Source organism: Thamnophis sirtalis, unplaced genomic scaffold (genome assembly GCF_051295495.1).
Source record: "Thamnophis sirtalis isolate CommonGarterSnake01/CBP01778 unplaced genomic scaffold, rThaSir2_p1.2 scaffold_3, whole genome shotgun sequence".
In the NCBI taxonomy this organism is placed as follows: domain Eukaryota; kingdom Metazoa; phylum Chordata; class Lepidosauria; order Squamata; family Natricidae; genus Thamnophis; species Thamnophis sirtalis.
The window spans coordinates 14,216,084-14,239,495 of record NW_028261383.1 but is presented as its reverse complement, the minus strand read 5'-3'; the positions used below and the strand labels follow the sequence as shown (position 1 = coordinate 14,239,495).

Genomic DNA, 23,412 nt, shown 5'->3' with positions numbered 1-23,412 from the left:
AAAAGTTTTGCAAAGACTTCAAGTCTTCCAATGCTTGCAAAGGTAACAGAGTACCAGGTAGTCCTCGACTTATGACAGTTGGAAGAAATGTCCTTCTGGGTTCAGTTCCAAGTGGGGATAAAGACACTGGAGACATTAGTTGCTTCGGTTTCCAGCCTTTGTTTTTTTTTTGATAAAATATAAATGCATTTATAACAGCAGTAAAAAAAAAACAAGTTGCTTCTTGATTTTTTTGTTTATTTTTAATTCCTGTCTGTCTGTCTAATCTATCTATCTATCTATCTATCTATCTATCTATCTATCTATCTATCTATCTATCTATCTATCTATCTATCTACCTACCTACCTACCTACCTACCTACCTACCTACCTACCTACCTACCTACCTACCTACCTAATCTATCTAATATATTAATAAATATATTAAATATATTTCTTTTTTTACTTTAAATTTGATTTTTACTTTGCCAAAACTTTGTTTGTCGCTTGATTGACAGGGACCCCAAAAGCGATCAGCAGATTTCCGCAAATCTCACCTTGTCGCTTTGCAAATGCCGTACGACGCCCTTAACCCTTCGCCTTCGCCACGAAAAGGACGGCGAAGCTCTTTCCTGTCCGTTGCACGGAAAGAAAAGACCACAAAAAAAAGCTCCTTGTTTCCCCCCCTCCCCCAAAAGCAGCCCGACGTGGGCTGCTTGCGGACCAGGATGATGGGAACTGCAGTCTTTTCGGCCCGTTGGCCAAAAGCCTCGCTTGCTGGGGAGCGCGGCGCCAGGGTCCAAGCGAGAGAGTTTCGCTTCCTAGAGAGGCCCTTCCCCCCCTCCCGTTTGAGGCGGAAATGGGAATGGGGTTCAGTCATTTCCGGGCCCCGCTTTCGCTGGAGGAAAGAGACCGTTCGCGTTGGGCACGTGCGGCGTCGTTGGGGGCTCCCCCGCGGGACGGTAGGTGGACGAGGGGGGGGCCGGGATGGCTCTGGAGAGAAGCTGGGCTCGCGGAGGGTGGGGGCGAAGGATCGGTGCAGGCTGGGGAGGGGGGGGAGGAAGACCAACCGCCGCGAGCCCCACTTGGGGTAGTATCACCAAGTGGTTATGGAGCCAGAATCTCTCTTTCTTCTTCTTCTTCCTGGCGTTCAGCATCTCCTCCTGTGGCTGGGCTCTGCATTCCGCTGGCCCAAGAGAATAAGAGTAGGGATATAGAATAGAAAATAGAACAGAGATAGGAATAGAGATAAGGATAGGATAGAATTAAATTCAATTTAATACTTTATTGGCCAAGTGTTTGCCACCAAAGCCTGTTTTTCCTTCTCCACTATATTTACAAAGACATGCTCATTTATGTTTTAATTAATAATCTGATTAATATGTGTGTGTTTATAGATAATATCTATATATGTATATACAGTGTGTACACACAAACATCATATGTATATGTATGTGCGTATATGTATGTTTGAGAGTGGACATCAGACTTTCATTTTTCAATGTGTGCCAGTGTGATTACAGGAAAACAAAGTGACAATAAACACTATCTTATCTTATTTGAAACATTAGATTGCAAAACACTCTGATTTTGCAGCAATCCAACCAGCACACAAGTAAATAATTTTCGGGGTTCATTTATAGAAGAAACTTCTTTATATACAAGAATAGAATAGATAGAATAGATTCCTTATTGGCCAAGTATGATTGGACACAAGGAATTTGTCTTTGGTGCATATACGCTCAGTGTACATAAAAAGACAAGATACATTCCTCACGAATCATAAGGTGCAACACTTAATGATAGTCGTAGGGTGCAAATAAGCAATCAGGAAACAATACCAATAGGAATAGGAAGAGAATATATAAAATAGAATAGTGTTAGGATAGAGATAGAATAGAATGGGATGGAATAGAATATAGAATAGAAAATAGGACAGGGATAGAATAAAATAGAGATGGGATGGAATAGAATTCTTTATTTGCCAAGGGTGATCCGATGCACAAGGAATTTGTCTCCAGTGCACAAGCTCATAGCGTACATCTAAACAGCAAGCCATTGGTCATAAATCATAGTTAAAGTCATTAATTGTAAGTTACAAACAATTACAACAATAATCTACCGGATCTAAGGCCTCTGTTTTGAATGCTGCAAAACGAAGGGAAGCGGCTGGAGGAAAAAAAGGTTTTTTGCTGCTCCTCTACTTCACCCCCATTTGAAGGGAGCTTTTCTCTTTAGCGATCCGCTTTTGCTTTTGAGTTTATTTTGCAGTGTAATGTTTCAGATGAACATGTGTTTTGTAAATGTGGTGGAGATGAGAAGGAAAAACAGGTTTTGATGGCAATCGGGGTGTTTCAGAGGCCCGTACAAATACATTTAACAAATAAATACACATGTCTTTCCTTCAGCTAGGCCAGAAAACTCTCCAGCATTTCTCTTTTAGCTTTGGCTTTTGAGTTTGTTTGGCAGTTTAGTGTTTCAAATCGGATAAGATAACCTATATTGTCACTTTTTCTGTGAGCAGGTTAGCACACATTGAAAAATGAAATTCTGATGCCCGTTTACACACACACACACACACACAAACATACATACATACATACATACATACATACATACATACATACATATATGTTATATTTATGCTGATAAATAAATAAATGACAGAGAGTGGAAGTGTGACCTTCCTCCCATACTTGGGCATACCAGGGGTTGTGACTTTAAGTGTATATATATATATATATATGTGTATGTGTGTGTGTATATATATATATATATATATATATATATATATATATATATATATATATATATATATATATATATATATATATATATATATATATATATATATACACACACACATACACATACACATACACATACACATACACATACACACACTTAAAGTCACAACCCCTGGTATGCCCAAGTATGGGAGGAAGGTCACACTTCCACTCTGTCATTAGGCTCGTCACAAGAGACCATCCAGACAGAAACCCAATATTTTTTACTGTTGCCTTTTTGTTACATTTGTTATATTTATATATATATATATTTGTATATATTTGATATATATATATATATATATATATATATATATATATATATATATATATATATATATATAGCACAAATATAACATATATATACAAATATACACACACACACTTATTTATTTGTAGATTTTCACGGATAGAGGTATGCAGGTCTTGGCGGATTTGGGTCTTTCCCCGTGTAAGATTGACAGTATCTTGGCGACGTTTCGATGAGGTCACACTCTTCATCTTCAGGCTGGTGCCTTTGGCTTCGTGCTTGTGCGAGCAAAGCATGATCGGAGCTGCTGTTTTTCTATAAAAGTAGGGGGGTGGGGGTGGAATGTTGGCTTTGTTGCTTTAAACGGATTGGTTGGCTGTGTTGTCACATCTTGATTGGTTGATGGAATTGATGTTTGGTGATGGTGATTGGTGATGGTGTTGTTCTGGGTCCTGTGTTGGTTTTTGTGGCTGGGACTTGTTTATTGACTAAGGCTAGTTTCCAGATGTCTGGTAGGTGGGAGGTATCATCACGTTTTTGCTGGCAGAGGGTTACAGGAGGCTGTCGGAGCTGAAAACGGTTGCGAGATTTGATAGCTTATTAGTAACCTTGACTATCAATAAGTGTATATTATTATTCTTTTTTAAAATATTTTTTTAATTTAAAACAAATGTCCTTTACATGCTATAGAAAGGGTATCAGTTAATTACCAAAAAAACTTTTGTCCATCTCTTCCACAGTCAACAAACATAGTTCATATTAACTTAAGCATTTTAACGCAAATATTTGTACATGTCACCATCATTATATTTCCATTTTCATTTGACTGTAATTGTTTAAATGTCTTTCATCATAAAATATACCAAAGTTAAATACATAACCACATACTGGCCTTTCAATTACTATTTCTAAAATCCTCCCCTAATACTAAATCCTTATGTCCTGCTCTAGCTAAACATCCATAATATTAAATAATATCTAATCCTCCCTTCCAAATCACTATTTAAAGTTTACATCCAATTTCCTTATGTTATACCCATATCTATATATGCATTGTTATTCTTATCCCTCCTTTATTTGACTGTATCATAACATTTTCCCCCTAATAATCAAAACTTTAATTGTATCTAACTTAGTTCTATTATTGTTGTTGTTGTTATTATTATTATTATTATTATTATTATTATTATTATTATTATTATTATTATTATGTGGTTAATCTTTGGTGAGAATCACAGCCTTTGGGGATGATTGGTAGCTCCACAGCTCGAGTCTTAACCAAGGACCTAGGAACTGTTAAGGTAACGTCGGAGGATATTCTCTAAAACCTCTGAACCTGATGTTCCCAGTGGTTTTTGCTGTACTCAAATCCAAACTTTTGGCCCAATTTCCAGTGAATGATCTTAGCAACGCAGTCGTGGCGTTGTAGGTAGTCAGTTTGTGAACTTCTGCTGCACCCACTGATCAAGTGGTCGACTGTCTCGTCTTTCTCATTACAGAGGCAACATTTGCTGTTGGTGGTAACATGTTGGATTTTTGCCTTCATGCAGTTTGTGGCTAAGGCTTGTTCTTGAGCTGCCAAAATAAAGCCTTCTGTTTCTTTTTTCAGTGCTCCTGATTTTAACCAGTTCCAAGTTAGCTTTTGGTAAGCTTTGTCTTCAATACTTTTCAAGTATTGGCTATGCATAGCTTTGTTTTTCTAATTTTCAGCTCGCTTCTCAATTACTTCTTTCTTATATTCAGCTTTTGACTTAGTTGTCTTTAAAAGGCCTCCTTTATTTATTTCCTTAATCATTGGTTCTTCACTTTTCTGGATGTAATCATTCAAGCTGTGTTTTTCTTCTTCCACAGTCTGTTTTACTTGTAGGAGTCCTCGACCACCTTCTGCTCTTGGTAGATATAATCGGTCAACATCACTTTTAGGGTGCAAAGCATGATTCATTGTCATAAGCTTCCTTGTTTTTCTGTCCAAATTGTCCAACTCCATCTGGGTCCAGTCAATTATTCCTGCAGAATATCGAATCACAAGTATAGCCAAGGTATTTATGGCTTTTATGATGTTTTCTCCACTCAATTTGGACTTTAATATCGTGCGAATTCGTCGAATGTACTTTGCTGAAGTTAATTCCTTGACTTTATTGTGCATTAAGTCAGAGGCCTCTAAAATCCCCAAGTACTTGTAGCCTTCTTCTGGTTTTACTGCCTTTATCATTGTTGCACATTTGTCAATTCCAAACTGCATACCAATGTCTTGGCTAAATTCTTTTGTGCTTTCAATTAATAAATTCAGTTCAGCTTTTGTTTTACCAAACAGCTTCAAATCATCCATGTACACCAAGTGTGAAATTTTCAGTCCTTTCTTTGCAAGTTCATATCCATAGTTCATCATCTTCAAAATGATTGTCAGTGGTAGCATTGAGAGTATAAAAAGTAGGAGTGAAAGGGAATTGCCCTGGAAAATGCCTCATTTAATTTCAACTTCACCCAGTACTTCTTCATTAGCTATAAGCTTCGTTTTCCAGAGGTTCATTGAAGTTTCCATGAATTTTTGTATGTTGCTGCTGATGCCAAAGATTTTCAGGCATTTCTTGACCCAGCTATGGGAAACTGAATCAAATGCTTTCTTATAGTCTATCCAAGCCATGAACAGCTTGGTTCGTCTTTTCTTTGAATTCTTTAGGATTAGTTTGTAAATCAGCAGTTGGTCCTTTGTTCCTCTTGAATTTTTGCAGCCTCCTTTCTGTTCTACAGGAAGCAAGTTATTTCTTTCCAAGTATCCATAAATTTGGTTTGCAATGATACCAGTAAGGAGCTTGTATGTTGTTGGCAAACAGGTGATTGGCCTATAGTTTCCAGGATCCTTTCCTTTTTCTTTATCTTTTTGGATCAAAAATGTCCTTCCAGTTGTCATCCATTCATCATTTTCAGGTGTTTTTAAGATCTGGTTCATTTGGGCTGCCAATCTTTTGTGTATACTTGTAAGTGTCTTTAACCAGGAGCCATGTAACTCATCTGGTCCAGGTGCACTCCAGTTCTTCACTTTTCTTGACTGTCTTTGCACCATTTCTTTTATTTTCACAGCTTCCATTTTATGCACTTTAATAGAATCCTCAATCTGTTTTTGATCCATTTTGCATTTCTGTTGTGCTTCTTGTTGTTTTCCCACAAATTCTTCCAGAATTTCAGAGCTTTCTCTTTATCAGGCTTTTAATTTGTTATTACTCCATCTCCACTTTCTAAGCTTTTATAAAACTGGTGCTGATTTGCTCTGAACTGTGAGTTTTCCTTGAATTGAATTACTCGGTTTTCATATCTTTTAATCTTTTCAGCAACAACCCTCTGCTTCAGCTCTTCAATTACTATTGCAATCTCTTTATTCTCCAAATCGTATCTTGCTTCCAGGCTGCTTTTGACCTGCTTTTTCTTTAGCTGACCTTGCCTTAGGTTCTTCAAGTTGCTCAAGTCTCCATGAAATTTTTTGATCTTCAATTCCAACCGAATTTTCCACTTAGGCTTCCTCTTCTTGTCTCTTTGGTTCTTTTGTATTTTCAAACTGAATTCTTTGGTGGTTATGAAGGCTGCTGCATATATCAGTTGGTTTGTTTCAGCTAATGTAGTGGTTTGAATGGTTTGCACATTGATGATGACCTTTTTTAGTACCTTTCTCAATTCTTTCCGGTTCACTTGATTCAGCTTTGGCAAACGTGTTCTTTTGGCATCTTCCATTTGATGCTTTATTTTCTCAGCTAATTGAGCAATATCTGTTGGTGTTTGTTCTTCAGTGCTTCCTTGTTCTTTATCTTCATCCATTTCAGCATCCTCTTCCTCCCTTTCTCCTCAGTTTGCTTTTGAGTCTGCAAATCATTCTTGATGTTACTCTTCTTTGTTGGTATACTCAGACCATTAATTGCTTTCTCTTCGATTCCTATTAATTCTGCTGTAGTGAAAAAATTGTGGTTTAGAATTAAACGCCGTTGGTCCATTAGCCTTTGTTCACTGATATCACACTCCATGTGGTTCACCTTCCAAATCTGATACATTTTTTTGTTTTCTTCCCTAGTCCAGATTTTTCGCTTTTTTACTTTTTCTTCCAGTAGCTTGTCAGCTCCACGGCCTGGTTGCCTGGAAGAGGGAGCTGAGCCCTGTAGCTCATTTTGCACAGAATGCCCAGGAGCTATATAATTCAACGGAACCCTTGTTAATCCAGGTGACGGTTCAGCCGGCATAAATTTCTTTTTTTTTCTTTTCGTATTCACCATAGTTGAATGGGTTGTGGAGCAAATTTTGTCTGGCCCTTCTCCTAAGACTGGTCTGATATGATTGTACCTGTTCAGCATACCCCCTAGGATCATTAGAGCATGCAAGCCCCTCCAACACGACAAGGTAAAGCTCCTTGGAGGGGTTGTTGTTGTTGTTGTTGTTGTTGTTGTTGTTATTATTATTATTAACCTTTATATATAATCCAAATGATTGCTAGTCTTCCTTACATGGGTACCATTCCATATTCATATCCAATTATAGTCATCATAACACTACATATTGTATACATTAGTAACATTATCATGTATTTATTTAAGCTAGATCTATTATCAATAAATTTCACTAGGTTTAACTAGTTTTAAATTATATTCTTCCATCTATCAACCTGTCTTTCCAATAACAAAACAATTTCATATCTTCTGCCATTTATGGTACCAATCCTCTAATCATCTTCTTGATCAGCTTTGTATGGACTTCCCTTAGCAACTCCTTGCTTGTAAAATCTCTCATATAATCTTGATGTCCTATTTCTGTTTCCGTATTCAGCTTGTCTTTGATTGTCAGCAGTGTTATCAATACTTTTGCTAGTAGAATTTCTTTCTTTGAGTCTATAGATTCTTTAATTTTTTCTTCTGCTGCCCTCTGGAGTAGATTTCCTCTCCATTTACTTCCTCTTTCATTATTTCATTTTCAGGAACAAACCAATTACCATCAATATCAGGAGGTTTAATCTCTTTATATTCATTTTCCACTTCAGTTTTTTGAGTTTCAATCACCCCATCTTGCATTTCATAAACATCCTCATTTTTTTTATCATATTTTATTGTTATGTGCTCTAAGTATTCCAGTTTTTCATCTATTTTTTCATACATATATTTGATAATTTCTGTATTTCTGAAAGTATCTTTTGCAAGCTTGAGAACTCTTTTTTCTTTTGAAGTTGTGCCATTCTAACAAATACAGCTGCTCTAGGTGGGAAGGTTGATAAGATTAAAGCATAGGTTCACAAAGGATATTGTTTCGACTTCAAAGGGCCATCTGTGTGCTTCCCCTCTCCCCTCAGTGCCAAGACATAAACAATCTGTGAAAGAGCAAAAACCTCCCAGGCTTCTGAGCAGCAGTAATGCTGTTAAAAAGTTTCCTTTTTTTTTTTTTTTTTTGGTATTTCAAGTTAGAAAAAGGAGTCCAGTCTTTAAATGAATTAGAAAAATACTTACAGCAATGAAAGAGGAAAACTTTAGCTTATAGATTACAGAGAATCATAAAGAGAAGGTAGAAGAAGAAAACTTAATCCATCCGTTTCAAAAAGCTTGCATAAATTCCATCCATGAGGATAGCATTTAAAAAGTAAGATAACCACTGTCCAAAACCATTCCAAATTTAATTCCGCCCCTTGACTCTTCTATTCTTCAATTTAAATTAATTTTAAAGTTTTTATAGGCAGTCTCTTTTTTAAAACAGTAAAAATTCCTCACCAGCTAGAAACACTTCGCTTTCCGTATCCTTCCGTTTTGGAGCCGCCCCAACTTCATCAGCCTTGCCTGGATTTTTTGCCCCCAGCTTGAAAAACTTCTCTTGCTTCTTTCAGGGATTTTGCGATATCCCCGAGATCAGCAAGAAGTATTCTTCCTGTTCACCGTCTTTTTGGGACGGTTTAGGTCCATTTGGACCACCCAGTGGTAAAAGTATTGGCTGCGGTCTCAGAGCATCGAGGCTGCACGACCATATCGTCACGATGTTGGCTCCTCCCTCTCGTACCTTATGATTCTTGATGAATAATTTTTTCTTTACGTACACTGAAATCATATGCATCAAAGACAAATTCCTTGTATGTCCAACTATTCTGTTCTGTTCTATTCTTGTATATAAAGAAGTTTCTTCTATAAATGAATCCTGTGAATTGTTTACTTGTGTGCTGGTTGGATCGCTGCAAAATCTGACCGTTTTGAGTGTTTTGCAGTTTAGTGTTTCCAATAAGATAAGGTAGTCTTTATTGTCACTTTTTTTTCTGTGATCACATTGGCACACATTGAAAAAATGGAATTCTGATGTCTGCTCTCAAACATATATATGCACATAAATATAAATATGACATGTGTTTTGTGGGAAGTTCATTCAGCCCTCTTCCAGAAAAATGAAATATCCTAGGAAATATTGAAAAGGCGGAATATTTCTCTGGATGTGAAAAGAAAGAAAGGTGTTTCAAAAGACAGAATAACTGCCTGTAGTTTCCTGCCCATCCCCACTTTTGTCAATGGGCCATTAAGAAGGCCAAGCTGGTCCACTTTACATAATAAAGGCTTCTCCACTGCAGCTGCAGGGGGGGATGGGATTAAAAGCATGATAATATTGGACCTTTATTCAACTGACCACATGGCATCTGAGAACTCAACGATACCTGGATTCAAAACACAGCCCAGAGAGTTGCCCCTGAATGGCCCCATGGGAGTCTTACAACCAATCAGAATACATTTCTTACACAGGAAAAGGAAATAGATTGGTGGGACTTAACAGGTTATAAAAAGCCTAGCAAGCCCCTCCCTCAGCCCTTCTCTTCTTCTCCACCAATATTAAAGCATGTGATCACCTTTTCTGTTCAGGGCTCAAGCCATGTGGCCCTGTCCAACAATAAACCATCTTTCCAAGCAGCCTCCATGTCTCCAGTGTCTTCTTCCCCACTTGGAGCTGAACCCAGAAGGACATTTCTTTCATCAGTGTGTATACACACACCATATATGTATGTATATATGTATATACATATATAGAGAGACACACATCTATATATGGACACACACAGACACATATATATTAATCACAGATGTTTAATGATTAATTAAAACAAGTGAATATGTGTTTGTAAAAATAGAGGAGATGAAAAGGAAAAACAGGTTTTGCTGGCAAACAGAATATTATATTACAGAGGCCCATACAAATAAATTTAACAAATAAATACACATGTCTTTCCTTTGGTTAGGCCAGAAAACTTCCCAGCATTTCTCTTTAGGGATCTGCCTTGGCTTTTGCCTGTGCGTAAGAAATCAGGAGCTGGCATAGCCATAACAACAAGTCAGCCAATGGGAACTGCCTGGTGAGTAAGAAACAGGATTGTTGCCAGCCACAGGAGACAGCTCGGAGCCTGGGTGGGGCTTAGCTTAAGTGTTCTGTATGTAAGAGTTAGTTTATCCTTGGATTATAGATTTTCTTCTTCTGGATTCTGAGTTCTGGTTGTGTTGGTTCTGGGTTCTGCTGCATGGGTATTGTATACATGCATCATGCTTTATATTATTGTATATAGAGTAGTTTCTTCTATAAATGAATGCTGTGAATTATTTACTTGTGTGCTGGTTGGATGACTGCAAAATCAGACAATTTTGAGTGTTTAGCAGTCTAGTGTTTCAAATAAGATAGGATAACCTTCATTGTCACTTTTTTTTCTGTAATCACACTGGCACACATTGAAAAATCAAATTCTGATGGCCGCTCTCAAACATATATGTACATACATATACTTATACATATGATATATGTTTGTGTGTGTCTACACACAACAGTATATACATATATATATAGCCATATCTATAGACACACACATATATATTAATTGCAAATGATTAATTAAAACACAAATGGGCATGTGTTTGTAAATATGGCAGAGATGAGAAGGAAAAACAGGTTTTGATGGCAATCGGGGTGTTTCAGAGGCCTGTACAAATACATTTCATAAATAAATACCTTTCCTTCAGCTAGGGCAGAACACTTCCCAGCATTTCTCTTTAGGGATCTGCCTTGGTTTTGAGAATGTTTGGCAGTTTAGTGTTTCAAATAGGCTAAGATAACCTTTATTGTCACTTTTTCTGTGAGCAGGCTGGCACATATTAAAAAATGAAATTCTGATGCCCACTCTCAAAAGAAAGTGTATGTGTGTGTGTGTGTACATACTACATACATACATGCATATATATATGTATTTAGTGTATATACATATATATATGTATTTAGTGTATATATATATATATATACACATACATATATATACATACACACATACATACACACATATGCACATACATACACACACAGACATTAATCACAGATGATTAATGATTAATTAAACCACAAATGAGCATACATTTGTAAATATAGCGCAGATAGCGCAGACGGAGAAGAAAAAAACAGGGCCAATGAGTTGCTGCAGGAGAAGCCGCAGTGTTGAGTTCAGCATGTTAAGAATGAAGCCCTCCCAGACTTAGAAGGGACATTTGCATAACTATTAGATGCAGCCTGTGAAGGGAAGAGCCTGGAGGAATCTGCCCTTTGTCCTTTCCCTGCATAGCGGAGATTCCAAGCTTCTTTGTCCCTTTGCTCCCTGGAAAAAGAGCCCCTCCTTCCTCTGGGCTGCAATCCACCACATGGAGCCTATGCGAGCAAGGGTTTGGCATGGAGGGAGGCTTGTGACTCGCTGTTCATTTAGTGACCGAAGTTACAACAGCATTGGAGAAAGAGACTTTTCACACTTACGAGCTTTGCTGCATCCCCCTGCTCAGATAATTTATAGTTGCAGGGTCCCTGGGTCATGTGATCCCCTTCTCTGTCCTTCTGACAAGCAAAATCAATAGGGAAACCAGATTCATTAACCGTGTTACTAAATGAACACCTGCAGTGATTCGCCTAACAAATGCAGCAAGAAAAATTGTAAAGTCTGCGTAAAACTCACTTAACAAATGTCTCACTTAGTGACATACATTTTCGGCTAAATTGTCATAAGTTGAGGACTGCCTGCATGGGATTCCTTCCCTGATTTTATCCACGTGACAGCCCAGTGAGGTGGGTCAGAGAGATGGCAATAAACCAGCTTGAAGGTGGCAAAAGAGATCCATGGTCTAATGGGGACTTCAGCTAGCAATTTCCTAATCCAACACTTAAATTACAGCAACTGATTTTCACCTGTGCTTATGATGAGTAGCTAAATTTTGTATGAAACTGGCAGGGCAAGATCTTACCAACAAATGTGAATAAAAAACTACCATATTTTTAGGTGAATAAGACACACCGAAGTATAAGATGCACCAAGATTTTGAAGAGGTAAATTAAAAAAAAAAAACGGTTTTTGCACTCTGCAGAATTCCCAAACCCTCTGCACACCTCATTTTTGTTGAAAAATGCGGCATGCAGAGAGTTTGAGGCATGCAAAGTGTTCCTAGGGGCTGGGGTATGCGTGGCAAAACCGATCAAAAAATGGGCCATTTTTTGCAAAAAAAATTGCTTCTTTTTTTGCAAAAAAACCAGGGCATGCATAGACTTTGGGAGGTTTGTAGAGTGCTGGGGGGGGGGGGAGACAAGCAAAAAACAGTCCATTTTTTGCTTGTTTTTACCCTCCCCGGCCCCCAGGAGCACTTTTTGTGAAGGGGGTGGGGTTTCAGGAAGCCAAAAATGCTGTATTCAGTGTATAAGACAAACCTTTTTCACCATCTTTTTATGGGGGAAAAGGTCCGTCTTATACTCTGAAAAATACAGTAGGTAAAAAAACCTATCACCAAATGTGAATTTGAAGATTGTAGAAGGTGTGGTTTGACGAGTGGCAAAATAATTGGGAACTGTCCCAAAGGTGCTTTTTCAAAAGGCAACTAGCATTCGTTTCACTTCTCATCCAAGAAGCTTCTTCATGCATCTTGGATGAGAAGTGAAATGCCTTCAAGGATAAACAAAATCAGAATAGAGCTGGAAGAGACCTTGGAGGTCGTCCAGTCCAGTTCCCTGCTTGAGCAGGAGATCCTATACCAGTGATGGCAAACCTTTTTTGGCTCCTGTGCCAAAAGCGGGGGGAGCACAGGAGGATCATGCACGTGTGTGCCACACCCATAATGCTATGCGCATAACACACGCCCATGTGCATGAGCGCGGGACCAGCACCCACCCCCTCCTTTTGGCGTGTTTTTTTGCCCTCTCCAAGCGCCAGAGGCTTTCTAGGAACCTGGGGAGGGCGGAAAAATGGCCTCCTCCTCCCCCTCGGATGCCCTCCGGAGGCCTCAGGAGCTTCCCTGAAGCCTCTGGAGGGCGAAAAACAGACCTATGGGGAAACTGGAAGTTTGGGAATGGTGACTTTTGGTTTGTCTGTAGGGCCGATTTTCGACCTCCAAAGCCTTCAGGAGGCGTCCCTGAAGGTTCCAGAGGGCGAAAAACGGAAGTTGGAAGTTCGGGAATGGTGACTTCTGGTTTGTCCGTAATGGCGATTTTCGCCCTCCATGGCCTTCAAGAGGCTTCCCTGAAGGCTCCAGAGGGCGAAAAAAGGTCCCATGAGCAAACCAGAAGGCCATTTCCTGTTTGCCTGTAGGGGCGGTTTTTCGCACTCTGGAGGCTTCAAGGAAGCCTCCGGAGGGTGAAAAACGGCCTCAAAAGGAGGCTGAAGTCAGCTGGCCAGCGCACGCCTTGCGTGCCCTTAAAAATGACTTTGCGTGCCACAGGTTCGCCATCAGGGTCCTATACTATTTTAGACAAGTGACTATCCAGTCTTCTGTTAAAAATCTCCAGTGATGGAGCCTCCACAATGTCTGAAGGCAAAGCTGTTCCACTGGTTAATTGTCCTAACTATTAGGAAGTTTCTCCTTAATTCCAGTTTGCTTCTCTCTTTGATTAGTTTCCATCCCTTGTTCCTTGTCCTGCTCTCTGGTGCTTTGGAAAATGAATTGAGGACCTCCTCTTTGTGGCAGCCTCTCAAATACTGAAATACTGCTATGTGAGGGTGATTTAATAGCTGAGCAGCTGCTTAATGCTGTAATACTGAAATGATGCAATGATGAGGAATGAGTCAGCAGGGTTATTTGACTGTTGCCAGGCTGTATTATAAGAGATGTATCTCCCTCTTCATGTATTCTTCTCTGCTGTAGCTGCTGATTGATTGACCTTTGCTAGTACGTGTATGTATATTCTTTTGTAGAGATAAACCACTATTTATTATACTGTTATTGCTCCTGGATTGTCTCAAGTAGTCACACTCTGCTCACTCTGACATGCTATCATGTCCCCCCTGATCCTTATTTTCTGTAGACTAGCCAAAACCAAATCCTGTAACCGTTCTTCATATGATTTTTGTCTCCAGGCCTTTGATCATCTTAGTTCCTCTTCTTTGGACTTTTTCCAAAGTCTTAACATCTTTTTTGTAATGTAACTAAAACTGAATGCAGTGTTTCAGATGTGTATTGTGTGTGTGTGTGTGTGTGTGTGTGTGTACTTCACATGATTTTGATTCTATGCCTCTGATAAATATAACCAAGGACTGTATTCGTCCAGTTGCCTTTCAAAAAAGCACCTTTGGGACAGCCGAACAGAGGAAAAAGTAGAGATTAACAGAGTTGGAAGGGACCTTGCAGGTCATCTAATCCAACCCCCCACCCAGCAGACCCACTCTTCTTGAAAGCTTCCAGTGATGAAGCTCCCACAACTTCTGTTCCATGGGTTGATTGTTCTCACTGTCAGAAAATTTATCCTTATTTCCAGGTTAAATCTCTCCTTGATCAGTTTCCATCCATTATTCCTTGCCTGGCCTTCAGGTGCTTTGGAAAACAACTTGACCCCCTCCTCTCTGGGGCAGCCCCTCAAATATTGGAACACTGCTATCATGTCTCCCCTGGTCCTTCTCTTCATTAGGCTAGCCATGCCCAATTTCTGCAACCATTCATTGTATGTTTTAGCCACCAGTCCCCTAATCACCTTGGTTGCTTTTCTCTGCACGTTTTCTACAGATTCAACATATTTTTGTAGTGTGGTGACCAAAATCGGATGAAGTACTCTAGGTGTGGTCTTACTAAGGTTTTATAGAGTGGTATTAGTACCTCCCTTCATCTTGATTGTAGCCTCCTGTTAATGCAACATAGGATTGCATTGATTTTTGGGGGTAGTGCCACACACTATTGGCTCATATTTAATTGGTTGTGCAGTAAGACTGCAAGATCCCTCTCACAGTTACTGCCATTAAGCCTGGTTTCACCCAGTCTATCGGAGTACTTTTGGTTTTTCTTGCCTAAGTGTAAGAAAAGTGTTTACTTTTCTCTACATTGAATTTCATTTTGTTAGATAGGGCCCGTGATCTGGATGACTGAGTCTATCCATAGTCAGTTGGGGGCCGATTACTGCTTCTGTTGTGAAGAGTGTGGCATTGTTTGTCTCTGGTTATTTTATTGTTTTTATTTGGGGAATCGGGGACCTGTAGCTCTCATTTATTCGTTCATTCAAATGTGACTATCAGCCAAGCAAAGTACGTGAGCTGCGCTTTATACAAGAGAAATTGTTTATTACCTGTTGTATTGTCTGCCTCTGATCTCTCTCATTCTCCACTGTCTCCTCATTTTCAGAGCGATACTAACATCCGTTTATGGGCTGCCTTGAAATTTAATCCTTTACTTCCTGAGTGGTGCCATCACTCCGACTTCCACCCTCCCCAAAAAAAGACCAACTTACTTTCAGTTCAATTATAGCCATTTAGACATTGCCGGGAGAAAGCCATTGAGCCATGTTTCGAATCTTTTTGGAGACGGTGCTGACCCAAGGATCAAAGGAGGAAGCTGTGGATGCGGTGGGGGGCCTCGAGATCCCCGAGGCTCGCAGCCCTGGGGAACCCTGGGAAAAAAATCTCAACAAAATCCCGAGGGAAGAGAAAGGTAACTCCTACGTCCAGCGCCAACACTTCAGGCAGTTCCGCTACCGGAAGTGCGCTGGACCCCGAGGGGTTTACAGCCAGCTTCATGATCTGTGTTGCCAATGGCTGAAGCCAGGAGAGCATACGAAAGCGGAGATCCTGGATCTGGTGATCTTAGAACAGTTCTTGACTATCCTGCCTCCCGACATGAAGAGCTGGATCAGAGAATGTGGAGCCGAGACCTGTTCCCAGGCGGTGGCCCTGGCCGAAGGCTTCCTCCTGAGCCAAGTAGAGGACAGGAAGCCGAAAATGCAGGTGAGGGCAGCCTTTTGGTGGTACTTTCAAGGTCCATGAAGTGATTTGAGTCACATTCCAGCTCGAGAAGGCTTCACGTTACATCTCAGGCATGTGGCTCATTGGAGGATCTTGATCAGCATTCATGTAGAGGAGATCTGGAGAACCTCTGGATGCTGTTGCCAAAGAGCTATGCTGGAGAGGAATACAGGCTATACACCCTGCCCTCCCGTCAATCACTTAAAACTTTTCTTCCTGCTTGTTCCAAGGGGATGAGAATACACGGTTCTCCCCAAACCTCTTCCAGCTGTACAGTTTTTGGGAGGGTGGGGGGAGACCCTTAAAAGCGAGGTCTTATCTGCTCTCCTGTTCCCACCTTGTATGGATCTCTGGTACTGCTTTGCAGGGCCTGTTTGTGGATGCTTCTAACGATTTCCCCAAAATTAAGAAGGAGGCTCCCTCAGACGCAGGACAGAGGCAGTTCTTCAAGCAGATCTTAGAGAATGAAGATGCCGTATTGCAGGGTAAGAAATCAAGAGATAGATAGATAGATTGTCGTGGTCTTTCATCTCTCTGGGCCGAGAGAGAGCTTCTGGATTATCAGACGGGGATAGCCCTGGTGAATTTCAGATGTTTGGTTAAAAAAAAAAAGTTTAAAAGATGCAGAACCTTGAGGGGGTCCTTGGTGCTCTTTGAGCTTGGTTATTTTCTTGCAGACGTTTAAAAAAATTAGAACAACAGAGTGGGAAGGGACCTTGGAGGTCTTCAAGTCCAACCCCCTGCTTAGGCAGGAAACCCTATACCACTACAGACAAATGGTTGTCCAATCTCTTCTTAAGAACCTTAAGTGTTGGGGCATTTGCAACCTCTGAAGGAAGCCGTTCTAATGATTAATTGTTCTCACTGTCAGGAAATTTCTCCTTAGATCTAGATTGCTTCTCTCTTTGTTTAGTTTCCATCTATTGCTTCTTGTCCTGCCCCCTCAGGTGCTTTGGAGAACAGCTTGACTCCCACTTCTTTGTGGCACCCCCTGATATATTAGAAGACTGCTATCATGTCACTCCTAATTCTTCTTTTCATTAAGCTAGACATACCCAATTCCTGCAACCCTTCTTTATATGTTTTAGCCTCCAGCCCCCAATCATCTTCGTTGCTCTTCACTAGCTAACTAACTAACTAAATAACATCAGTGCTAGGACTAGGCTATCAGTGTTAGGATTAGCACTGATGATGTTTCCTAATTAGGGTAATGAAATGTCTGCAAGAAAACAACCAACCTCAGAGAGCACTAAGGACTCCTCATTTCAACCCTGAGCTTACAAATATTCTTCTTTATTAAATGGCAGAGCCTTTTAAACTCATAGGTCTGTTCTTCTCCACCTTGGCGACTTTTAAGATTATGTGGACTTAAAAGTGAGACATAGCAGGCTGAGGAATCCTGGGAGTTAAAGTGCTCTTAAAGTTGCCAGAGACGTGCCGTCATAACTAATGATCAAGGATGTCTGCAAAGGGGAAGGAGTCAAACAATTCAAGATGGTGGCCAAGATCGCACAAGGAAACCCGTAACCTCCTTTTTATGTGTGCAAAATTGAGGCAAACCAGCCTTTGGAAGGGTGGGAGTGTGTTAGCAAGATAGAAGCATTGAAGGAAGGTGCGCTCCTTGAGGCAACCTTGAAGTCCTCAGTTCTCATCACAATTGCTATGGCAATACAACTGGTGCATTTCTTTCCATGAAGACAACAATTCTTCCCTGAGGATAGCAACAGTAGGAAGAAAATAGAACATAGAGCAATAAGAGTTGGAAGAGAGGAGAGCGTAGAGTAGGCAGGACAGGACATTGGAGGTCTTCTAGGCAATCCCTTGCTGAAGCAGGAGGTCCTATATTTCTTCAGACAAATGGGTGTCCAGTCTCTTTTTGAAAGCTTCCAGTGGCCAAGCACCCACAACTTCTGGAGGCAGGTGGTTCCACCGATTACAGTATTTTTCAGAGTATGACCCCCCCCACCCCCAAAAGTAGATGGACATTCGGGTGCGTCTTATACACCGAATGTAGCCCCACCCACCCTCCGTCCTCTGCCTCCCAGCAGTTTGCCTCCTTACAGCAAACAGCCTGCTTCAGCTGCAGCACAGCCTGATCACACAAGCAGCTGATTGTAGGTTGGATTGGCCTCCCGACCATCAGCTGTTTCAGGCTGCAGGGATTGCCTATTTAGAATTTAGAATTTTATTAGTATTTGTAGGCCGCCCTTTTCCCTGAGGGGACTCAGGGCGGCTCACACAAAACCGGGAAGGGGGAATACAGACATTAAGATAGAAACATATAATAAAATAGTAAGCAACATACATTCATCATTCGGGAGGGGTAACTATCCTTATCCCCAGGCCTGACGGGCGAGCCAGTTCTTCAAGGCTATGCGGAAGGCTTGGACGGTGGAGAGGGTACGAATCTCCACGGGGAGCTCGTTCCAAAGGGTCGGGGCTACTGCTGAGAAGGCCCTCCTCCTTGTAGTTGCCAGCCGACACTGGCTGGCCGATGGGATACGGAGGAGGCCTAATCTATGGGATCTTATCGGTCGCAGGGATGTAATTGGCAGAAGGCGGTCTCTCAAGTATCCAGATCCACTGCCATGTAGGGCTTTATGGGTGATTAATAGCACCTTGAAGCGCATCCGGAGATCGACAGGTAGCCAGCGCAGCTCGCGGAGGATAGGTGTTATGCGGGTGAATCGGGGTGCACCCGCAATCACTCGCGCGGCTGCGTTCTGCACTAGCTGAAGTCGCCGGATGCTCCTCAAGGGCAGCCCCATGTAGAGCACATTGCAGTATTCCAGCCTAGAGGTCACAAGGGCCCGAGTGACTGTTGCCTCCTCCACGTCCCATTTTTGGCCTCTGCGCACCCTGTTTTCCGCCCATTCTGATCCCCGCTGGAAAATGGGACGCGCAGAGGCGGAAATAGGCTATGGCATCCTTGCAGCCTGAAATAGTTGATCGGGAGGCTGATCCAACTGAAAATCAGCTGCTTGTGCAAATCAGTCTGTGCTGAAACTGAGACGGGCGGTTTGCTGCAAGGAGGCAAATTGCTGGGAGGCAGAAGCAGGTGTTTTTTTTCTTGTTTTCCTCCCCAAAAGCTAGGTGTGTTTTATACTTTGGAGCGTCTTATACTCCGAAAAATGTGGTAATTGTGCTCACCGTCAGGAAATTTCTCCTTAGTTCTAGGTTGCTTCTCCCTTTGAAAGGCGAGGAAGTAACTTGAGGTTTGCTCATTATTCATGCTTACATCATTTATTACCTACATACATATGTATAGCTGTATCATTTTCTTCTCCTTTCCGGAAATGTATCAATACGATTGCCTCCTTTTGTCTGAAGGGACCCTTCCCGCCATTTTCTGAAGGGATTTCCTTCAGGCTGCACTGAAGATATACTAACCGCAGTGAGCCTTGATTGTGGAAACCATCTTGAGATGTTTGATATCTCCCTGTGCAGAAGCCCCTGTTAGTCACATCTCTATGATAAAAGACATTTCTCCTTAGCAAGTTTTACAGTTAATTGTAAAAAAAAAAAAAAATGCACACCTATTTTGTTCTGTAGAAATAAGGCACGGGTAGTGCTTGACTTAACAACGGTTCGTTTAGTGGCCGTTCAAAGTTACCACGGCACTGAAAATAGTGATGATCATTGGTCACATTTACATTTGGATGCTCAACAGCTTATTCACGTTTATGACAGTTGCAGGCTCCTCGGAGTCATGTGATCCCCTTTTGTGACCTTCTGACAAGCAGGGGGGAAACCCAATTCACTTAACTACCAGGTGACTAACTTAGCAACTGCATCAATTCACTTAACAAACATGGGGAGAAAAGTTGTAAAACGGGGCAAAACTCACTTAACAAATTTCTCACTTAGCAACTTAAATGTTGTGGTCGTAAGTTGAGAGAGATACCACCTGTATCTGGAAGCTGTAAAGGAAATACAATTTATGCGCCGAGTCTGGCAGTAAAATCGGACAGTAGAAATTGCTTTTCAGTCCAGATATAAATTTCCTAATTGCTTAAAATGTGAATCCAACCTCCTGAGCTGTGTGACTCCAAGAAAAATGAAAGGCTTTGTAGTCCCAATTGGCCTTATTCGTGTTCAAATGAAACAACCGCTTCCCACTACATTTTTGTCCATTTACAGGCAATGAGAAATCTTTGATGAGGCCTCCGAATATGTCTACTCTTGTTTCTAGAGTGGGATCTGCTTCAGCTGAGTCAGCTATGGTAAGAATAAAGGGGTCGGGGGGGACCAAAATGCGAAAGCCACTGCACATTTTCCTGGGTGGGCATTGACCCCTTTCTCCCTCTCTCCCTTTTCTTTTCCTTCTCCCTCTTTTCCTTTTTTCTTCTCCAGGTTCCGCTGTCTTTTGAGGACGTGGCTGTGTATTTCACCGAAGAAGAGTGTCCTTTGTTGAATGCAAGCCAGGTGGCCCTGCAGCTGGAGGTCATGGTGGAGAACTACCAAAACCTGACCTTTATAGGTGAGTCCCCCATCTGGTGCCCCAACAGGCGAACCCATAAGGTGCTTTTGTCAAGGCCGTTGTAACTTTGAACGGTCACTAAATGAATTGTTGAAAAGCTTGACTCCCTCTTCTTTGTAGCAACCCCTGAGATATTGGAACACTGCTATCTTGTCACTCCTAGAGTCCTTCTCTTCATTAACCTGGACATACCCAATTCCAGCAATTGTTATTTGTTGTCGCCTCCAGTCCCCTAATCACCTTTGTTGCTCTTCTCTGCACTCTTTCTTGAGTTTTCACATCTTTTTTACATCGTGGCGACCAAAACGGAATGCCATATTCCAAGTGTGGCCTTACCAAGGCATTATAAAGTGGAATTAACACTTCACATGAGCTTGATTCCATCCCTCTGTTTATGCAGCCTAGAACTGTTTTGGCTCTTCTGGCACTGCAGCACACAGCTGGCTCATATTTAAATGGTTGTCCACTAGGCCTCCAAGATCCCTTTCACAGTTACTACTACTCGAAAATAAGACCCCAACTGGAAAATAAGCCCTAGCATGATTTTTTCAGGATGCTCGTAATATAAGCCCTACCCAAAAAATCGGCCCCAGTGAATAAGACCCAGTCTTATTTTCAGGGAAACATGGTATTGAGTGAGGGTCCACCTATGCTATACCTGTGCATTTGGTTTTTCTTGCCTAAATGTAGTATCTTACCTATCTCTCACCAAAAGCTCTTTTTTTTTTCATTTGAACCCCTCCCCCCCATATTTTCTCTTGGTTTTCTCTTATTCTAGGAAGGGAGGCATGGTGGAATGAGGCTGAGGATGAATCACAAAGAGTGTCCTTAAAAAGATCCAGATCCATCCAGGAGGGACTGCAGAGCGAGGGAAAGGAGGAGCGGGTCAAGGTCATGAGATGGGACGAATTCTCTCTTTCGGAACGTCATCCTATCCAAGGTGCAACGGGGGCCCCGCCAAGATATCCGGGGAACAACGCACCTTTGGCGCCCGCAAGCGGGAACTTTTGCAAAACAATCCAAGCAAAATCGAGCACGAGAAGCATCTCGGATTCTAAGACAGTGGATTCTCCTGAAACGCCCGCCCAAGGGCAGTTGGCTCAGAAACCCAGAATGAATACATGTCCCATCTGTGGGAAAAGCTTCGCTTATAGGTCTCTCCTGCACGAACACGAACGAATCCATGCCAAGGAGAAGCCCTTTAAATGCAACGAATGCGGCATCAGCTTCAGTCAAATGGCAACCCTGACCTCTCACAAACGCATCCACACGGGGGAGAAACCCTATCAATGCATGGCATGCGGAAAGAGTTTTAGCCATAGCATCACTCTCCATTCTCATCGAAGGAGCCACAAAATTTAAACGCGCCGAAGCGGCAAAGGCCGCCATATTCAAAATCCAAAGCCTTCCCAAACAGCAAAATTTTGTGCAGGGCAGAAACTGATGGTTATATTCATCGTGGAAAGTACCTCAAGCTTTAGGTACAAACTCTTACAAATCTCTATAAATAGCCTCCTTTTTTTTGGCAGCTGCCTGAAATACTGATTTGGATTCTTCTTTTTCCCTGCCCCAACATTATTTTTCCGAAGTTCTATTTAGCTAGTTTTATTGAGTTGAGAATGAGAGAGATGGGATTTATTTAATGATTAATCATAAATGCTTTTATATCTGTTTTTTTCCTTACTACTGTAAGCCACCCAGAGAAAATTCGAGGTGGTGAGACGGGCAGCATCTACATTTAGACACTAACTGAAAGAATAAATAAATAAACTAGAATCCCAGCTAGTGAATTCATTTCAATGTATGTTTATGGAGATTCTCAGTCCTCCAGATCATGGTTATCCCAAAGGTGCTTTTTCAAGAGGGAACTGGACTTTCTGATATTTCTTGAAAAAGCACCTCTCAGATATTCAGTATATATTAGGGCAAGAGCCAGTTTGGTGTAGTTTTAAGACAACAGGGAAGCCAAGTTTCTATAGATGTAGGAGAAGATTAGACATAAACAACATATGAGCATACAAGGAAGAGAGCAAACACAAATCAAGACACTAAAACAGTGGTTCCCAATGTTGGGCCCATGCCCCAGAGGGGTAATTTGAACCTTGTTTAAACCAAGTTAATAGCCGCGTGAGTAGAGTTCACTTTTTTAAAAAATAATTTTTTTTATTTTTGAATAAACAGAGAAAACAACAAACACCACAAAAATACCTTCCATTACAAATTATAAAGAGTGTGTTAATGGGTTACGAAGAGCTTCCGTGCATCCCTTCCACAGTCATCACCTACAATTCATATCGTTATATGTTTTAAATCAAATATATTTACATATGTTATCATCATCATATCTCAGTGTTCATATGACTATGGTTGTTTTTACGTCCCTTTATATAAAATATTCCAAAATTTAAAGCAAAACCACATGATGGCATTCTCAATATCATCTTTATGACACTTTCTAAATAAAAAAATAATTATGTTTAATAACAAACTTTCTAGATCTCCTTTCTTAATCACTGTTTACAATTTATATCCAATTTCTCTTTTGTCATGTCAATACAAATATTACATTATTATCATTATCAATCATTTATTTTAACAACATCCATCATTTCTTTTTTATTTTTTGGTCTTAGTTTAACTAAATTTGACTTACTCTTTTTTAAAATATAGGTTTTTATACATAACAAAGTTT

The 23,412-nt window shown here is 40.9% G+C and overlaps 1 protein-coding gene across 1 annotated transcript; it reads left to right on the top strand.

Moving 5' to 3' along the window:
* Positions 1–855: 855 nt before the first annotated feature.
* LOC106555942 (zinc finger protein 263) lies at positions 856–22,883 on the top strand. Its single transcript, XM_087711279.1, has 6 exons — positions 856–941; positions 15,624–16,222; positions 16,608–16,725; positions 20,381–20,463; positions 20,594–20,720; positions 21,499–22,883. Exons 2-6 carry the CDS (start codon positions 15,782–15,784, stop codon positions 22,080–22,082), a joined length of 1,353 nt encoding a protein of 450 aa, XP_087567405.1. The 5' UTR covers positions 856–941; positions 15,624–15,781; the 3' UTR covers positions 22,083–22,883.
* The last annotated feature ends 529 nt before the right edge of the window (positions 22,884–23,412 follow it).

Excerpts from the sequence above, each read along its gene's own strand:
- LOC106555942 (XM_087711279.1), top strand. The coding sequence starts at position 15,782 with ATGTTTCGAATCTTTTTGGAGACGGTGCTGACCCAAGGATCAAAGGAG. Across the intron at positions 16,726-20,380 it reads TGAAGATGCCGTATTGCAGG|GCAATGAGAAATCTTTGATG; the intron begins GTAAGAAATCAA and ends GTCCATTTACAG. Across the intron at positions 20,721-21,498 it reads CCAAAACCTGACCTTTATAG|GAAGGGAGGCATGGTGGAAT; the intron begins GTGAGTCCCCCA and ends CTCTTATTCTAG.